Source organism: Zophobas morio, unplaced genomic scaffold (genome assembly GCF_036711695.1).
Source record: "Zophobas morio isolate AGI-343-1 ecotype UQ-CSIRO unplaced genomic scaffold, CSIRO_AGI_Zmor_V1 ptg000011l, whole genome shotgun sequence".
NCBI lineage: Eukaryota > Metazoa > Arthropoda > Insecta > Coleoptera > Tenebrionidae > Zophobas > Zophobas morio.
Genome location: NW_026972116.1, coordinates 15,910,132 through 15,916,131, shown reverse-complemented (window position 1 = coordinate 15,916,131; position 6,000 = coordinate 15,910,132). Strand labels below are relative to the sequence as shown.

Here is a 6,000-nt window from a genome sequence, read left to right as displayed (position 1 = left end):
GCACTGAATGATTTTTTTTTTAATGCGGAATTATTTTTACTTATTTTTGGAAAGGTTCATGTATTGTTTTCCATCCCGTAACACGAAATTTACTTTATAAAAAGCCTTATAAAAAAAATCGTAAAAACAAATTTTAATTATCAATAATGTTCGGAATTTGGATATTGTTTAAAAAGGTCATTGGTAAATAAAAAATCAACATTCAACCATATTTTTACAGTTCCGGTTGTTTTACCCACTAACGAATAAAATTTTTCGATTCAGATTTACGTTCATTTGTTTTCTGCATTTGCAGTTAATTTTGTATTAATGTATCGAAAAAGTAAAAATCTTTTAAAGGAAAAGGAGCAAAAGATCAGTGATACAATCAGCAGTAGTTTTGAAGTTTCAAATAACGTACTGTGCGTTTTTTGAATAGCAACTTTACTTTTGAAAAATGATTGAAACAAAAATTTGAATCCCAAACTACAACAAATGTTTCAAGTAAGAAAAAAATGGGTCAAATGTCGACAGAACTTCCCTCGCGTCTGAATTACAGTACAACAAATTTCTCATTTTTGAAAAATTATAAAATTTGATTTTGCTATAGGGTTGTTATACAATTTGTAATTTTAAGGGAAAAACTCAAGGCAGATTTATAAACCACAAGTGTAGGATTGTATTATTTCATAAAATTTGAATAACGTTTAATGTATAATTTTGAGGCGATGTCATTTTTCTTACCCTATATGCATCATGAGAATGTAGTTTTGAATTTTCTTTATTTTCAGATTTATTCTCTGACTGATGTTCCATTTAAAAGAAAAATGATTATGCCATCAATTTCTTGAAAATGTAAGTGTTAAGTTATTTATTACAATTAGTAAAATATTGCAAAATCATTACAGCTCTTTTTGTGATTTTTATTAAAGGATTAATATCGCGTCAAAACCTATTTAAGTGGTCTTTTAGGCTTTAAAATTAGTCCAAAAATGTATGTTTTACCTTTTTTTGCGTATATCATTTTGCAATATATTCACTTTGATTCGTACAATTCCACAATTAACAAGAAAGCTCTTAATTATCTGTATTCGCTATTTTTAATTTGATTGTGTTTTACTAAAAATGTCGTAAAAGTTATTTTTAAAACGTATTTATTAAAAAAAAATAATCAGATGTTTCTCTTCCCCGAAACGTTTGCACTTCCCAATTATCCTCAACGAATTAAAAACTTCACACACTGATTAAATAATTTATTTCTTATTTATCAACAAACTATAAGTCTGGGTTATCTCCTCCAAACACTGACTTAATACGAATTAAATGAATTCTAGCGTATCACTAACGATTATTATAAAATTAGTGTGAACAGAAGGTTATCATTTCTGAACTTTATAATTATGAACAAATAGTTTCTCAGGAATCGACTTATTGTTGAACCACTATAAAAGCAAAGCATGTGTAGAAATAGCCAGTTTCTTTAGTACGATGTTGCTAAAAACTTTTCTTCTTTGTGTTTTACTGTACACCGCCTCTGCTAGAACCAGAAGCGGCGTAACCTTCAAAAATGTAGTCGTACGTGGTTACAGCATGTTCACTTCAAAATTCAACGTCACTATTAACTCTGCAAACACCTTAAAAGACAAACTACCAAAGCAAGTCTTCGATAAACTCGAAATTGTTGACAGTGAAATTCCCGTTCTGTACGAAAATTCAATTTCAGACATCGACGATCTAGACGAACTGATTCTAAACAACGACGGAATCACCGAGATACAACCTGGAACTTTCAAAAATGTACCACAGTTACGCAAACTCGTCATAACACACAACCAAGGTTTAGAGGAAATCAAAAGCGGGGTTTTCAATCGACTGAACATCGCCACTATGGACCTGAGTAAGAACTCCATCAACACAATTGCCTCCAGCGCTTTTGACGACATGCCGGAACTGCTGAACGTCAACCTTGCCGACAACCAGCTGAAAATTTGGGACAAGAACTGGTTCGCCGATACCCCGCTCCTGACGAGAGTTTCCCTCCAGAACAACCACATCTCGGAAATTCCTGCTCGAGCCTTCCGAAATTTCCGAGGTGAGAAGCAGTTTGGATCTGTGCCGCTCACCATTAACATTGTATTAAGCAATAACGAAATCAAGACGATCCACGAAGATGCCTTCAAGGGTTTGGATAAAATCAATAATTTGTGGCTGGATGGCAACGAGATTGACAGCTGGGATGAGAATTTGTTGTCCAAAGTTGCGGTGAAAGATTTAAGAATTGATAATAATCGGTTACAGTGTCTGAGTGGCGATTTGAAAAATATTTTCGTCGCCGCTACAACTCATATCGATGGTAATCCGTGGGATTGTGGGTGTTTGAAGAATATTGACTTGTGGGCATCTCAACATGGTAAAGATGTGATTATGTATTATTCGAAAATGAACTGTGATGCTGAACGGATTGATCGTAAATTGAAAGATTTGAATCACTTGCTGAAAGAGCTTAGGAAGAATGATACCGAAGAGGCTGGCGATCAAGAATAATAGCTGTAGAATAACTGGATTTTTATTTCATTATTATCACTTGTAGCGGTACTGAAATAAATTGTAGCGTAGTATATAACTAAATATAAATTTTTGTGTTGTTATTAATATTCTTATATATCCTTCAACCATTCAGCCAGTGGCTATTTTTACAAATTTAAGAAAAAAAACTGCTTGGATTACGCAGTTCTTATAATAAATGTAGAAATAGTTTTGCAATTTGAAAGAGTCAACAATCAAAAGAATTTTTTTTAACAATTATCTGACATTTATCGGTATTATTTCCACCGAACTAATGATTAGGCTCATTTTATTCGATACCATGCAAAGAATAAATTTTGGATATACGGTACTGTTTCATACTGTACCTATCAAAACTAATATCTGTGACCTTGTTAAAAAATTGATAACATTTCCACATTTTGTTATGAAAAAATTCACTAGTAACATGCACATAGCATGTTCAATGTTCCCAAAGTGAAATTTCATAATTTACTTAGAAAACTGAACTTTTGTCTAAATAATTTTAGACCAATGTTTTATTCGCTATGTCAAACCAAAATTAGTATTTTAAATTCAGTTTTGATTTTTTCTGCGAACTAAATAAACTGTACTCGAACTCCAAAAAATATTATAATTGAATGAGATACGAAAAATGTTTATGTTTTATACACAAAAAGTATGCGCGGTTTAAATTCAGAGTGACAACTATGTATTATCATAAACGAAATAAATTAGGGATAATGACGGTTATATAACGTAACTAAAACATCCTTCTACGTTCAGTTTAAACAAGCCACTTCTCTAAATCTTACCAGAAACAGTGCATTATGCATAACATTTTGTGTTTTTTAAGTGTTATTTACGTTTTAACGGTATCAGCTAATAAAACCAGAATTGAGACAAATGAAATAACCCACGAAAAAGGTAATTGCAATCTTTTAACACATGAAATATTTGTTCTGCAACTTGGTTTAATCGCTGACGTAAGTACAAGAGGTACAGATCCTCCAAAAATATTATAATTGAATGAGATACAAACAATTTTATCTTTTATGTGAATGCAAAAAAAATTGTTCTAAATTCGGACCGACAAACAACTATGTAATATCATAAACAAAGTAAATTAGAGATAATGATGCTTATATAATGCAATTAAAATATCTTTTTGCTTCAGTTTAAACAAGCTGCTTCTAAAAAACTTACAAGAAAGCACTGCAATATGCATAAAATTTTGTGTTTTTTATGTGTTATTTACCTTTTGACGGTATCCGCTATCAAAAACAGATTTGAGAAAAATGGAATAACATTCGAGAGGCACCGAGGTGGTAATTACGATCTTTTAACACACGAAGTACTCACGTTGCAATCTGGATCAATCGCTGACATGCCAGACGCGTATAGGATTTATTTGAGGGAACAAAACTTTACCGACATGGAACCTGGAACATTTCAGAATTTACCGAGTTTAAAAACGTTATTTGTTTTCTCGAACAAACTCCAAAAAATCAAAACAGGAGTTTTTAACTCTTTAACAAATTTGACTTTATTGGATCTGCATGCTAATCGTATTTCTGATATAGACTCCAACGCTTTTGACAATTTAACTAGTTTGGAAATCATAGTTTTGTTGAATAACCGACTTACAAATCTGGATAGCCATTGGTTTGAGTTAACACCTTCGATAAAATGGATTAGTTTTGCTGAGAATCAACTTACGGAAATACCTGCCCACGCTTTTGGTAATATCAAATCTCCAGGACCTTTCAGCTTAATATTTGATGGAAACCAAATTACAAACATTGATAACCATGCCTTTGAAGGATTGGCGGAAATAATTTTTTTATCATTGAGTTCAAACAAAATAAAAACGGTTACTGGAAATTTCTTGGAAGGTCTTGAAATAGACTTACTATCACTTAAAGATAATGATATCAAGTGTATAGATCAAGAATACTTTCGTGCGGTTTTTGTCGCCAACGAAACGGACATTTCTAAAAACCCTTGGACTCCGCAATGTCTTACAGAAATTCAAATTTGGGCAGAACAACATGACAAAACCGTAGAGCATCCCTCATGAAGCATGACCTAATTAGTTAGTAATCAACACCGCTTTTAAATACTTGAATTTGTTATTTAATAATATGAATATAGTAACTGTAGTTAATGTCAATAAAATACTTTATAAAATGACGTCGTATCTATGACAATACAAACTATTTAATTTGACTATACTAAATCTGAATTCGCAAAAAATATATTGCGCCCAGTCGTCTCATCTGGTTTTGTTTTCTATTTTTATAGTGAATTTTTAGGTTAATGGTGTGTTGAAATACATTGTCAGCTTAATTTTTTTTTGCATTTCTCTAAGATAAAACATAAAATGGTGAGTGATCAGAGTCTGGCAACGGACTGTCAGTCAGTAGCGTAACATGCACACTTCAGAAGGGAGTGAATGCGATTAAATCTATTAGGCACTAATCTAAACAGGTACCCTTACGCAGGTAGAAAAGTTCACTATGACAGAGAAGCGATGGCGGAGGCCTCTGAAGATGCGCCCACCCCTTAAATTTGAAAGTGGACTTGGCCCGATCATTTCACATCATTTGGTCTTTCGGTTAAGATTTTAGTTTCTCCTTTCCTTGGATCTGATCACGTTATAGTAAAGTCATCTGGCCATGTCAGAAAATGCAATGCAAGCGTCATTTGTTTTTTTTTAGGACATTCAACATTTTTTTTATGACACCCAATTTTTTTTAAATTTGATACTCCCTATTTTAATGGTTTGATATATTTTATTTTAATATTCTCTAACAGTAATAATAATTTAATAATTAATAAATAATTTAATTCGCCGTTTCAATCAGAAAGAAAGTATGATTATGCATATCAATGAATTCAGAAAAAAAAATCTATTCAAAAATGCATTAATTATATGGTAGTGCCATTTAAAAAAAATCAAGTTAGTCTTGAATTTAGAAAACAAATGAAGCAAAAACAACTTTTTTTGACGAATAATTAGAGCACAACTTCTTGTACCCCTACACCTAATTTCAGGTGATTTGTACAAATGCTTTTCAAGATATTTGACCGTTTCTATGCATTCTAACGACCCTGTATAATGCAATTTTCATAGTTTCTTTTAAAACACTTTTCATTGTTCAAATAAAAAATCACTCAGAATAGGCATTGTAATATTATTTGACAGAAACGGCATGTTTGTTCTTATAACATACAACATATCATATCACATACAACAGGTTATGGTTCTGCCAAATGGATGTTGTAAGAATGCCGTTTGTGCCGAATGAAATTCCACCGCCTACTCTGAGTTATTTTTCAATTGAACACCCGTTATAATAGCTGAAGAATACTTATCAATGATTTATTTACTAATCCGACTCCAAAAAATATTATAATTGGATAAGTTGCAAACAATTTTTATCTTTTATGTGAGAACAAAAAATGTGTTTTAAA

General features: G+C 31.8%; 2 protein-coding genes across 2 annotated transcripts in view; both read left to right on the top strand.

Moving 5' to 3' along the window:
- The first annotated feature begins 1,444 nt into the window (after positions 1 to 1,444).
- On the top strand, positions 1,445 to 2,627 carry LOC135127035 (leucine-rich repeat-containing protein 70-like). The gene has a single exon (XM_064053331.1). It carries the CDS (start codon positions 1,468 to 1,470, stop codon positions 2,521 to 2,523), a length of 1,056 nt encoding a protein of 351 aa, XP_063909401.1. The 5' UTR covers positions 1,445 to 1,467; the 3' UTR covers positions 2,524 to 2,627.
- Positions 2,628 to 3,320: 693 nt separating this feature from the next.
- The window catches only part of LOC135127033 (phospholipase A2 inhibitor-like), a 58,285-nt gene continuing 55,605 nt past the window's right edge, over positions 3,321 to 6,000 (top strand). The window contains exon 1 of the mRNA XM_064053329.1: positions 3,321 to 3,450. Within this exon, the coding sequence (XP_063909399.1) occupies positions 3,354 to 3,450 (97 nt within the window). The 5' untranslated portion in view covers positions 3,321 to 3,353. The remainder of the gene's footprint in view (positions 3,451 to 6,000) is intronic.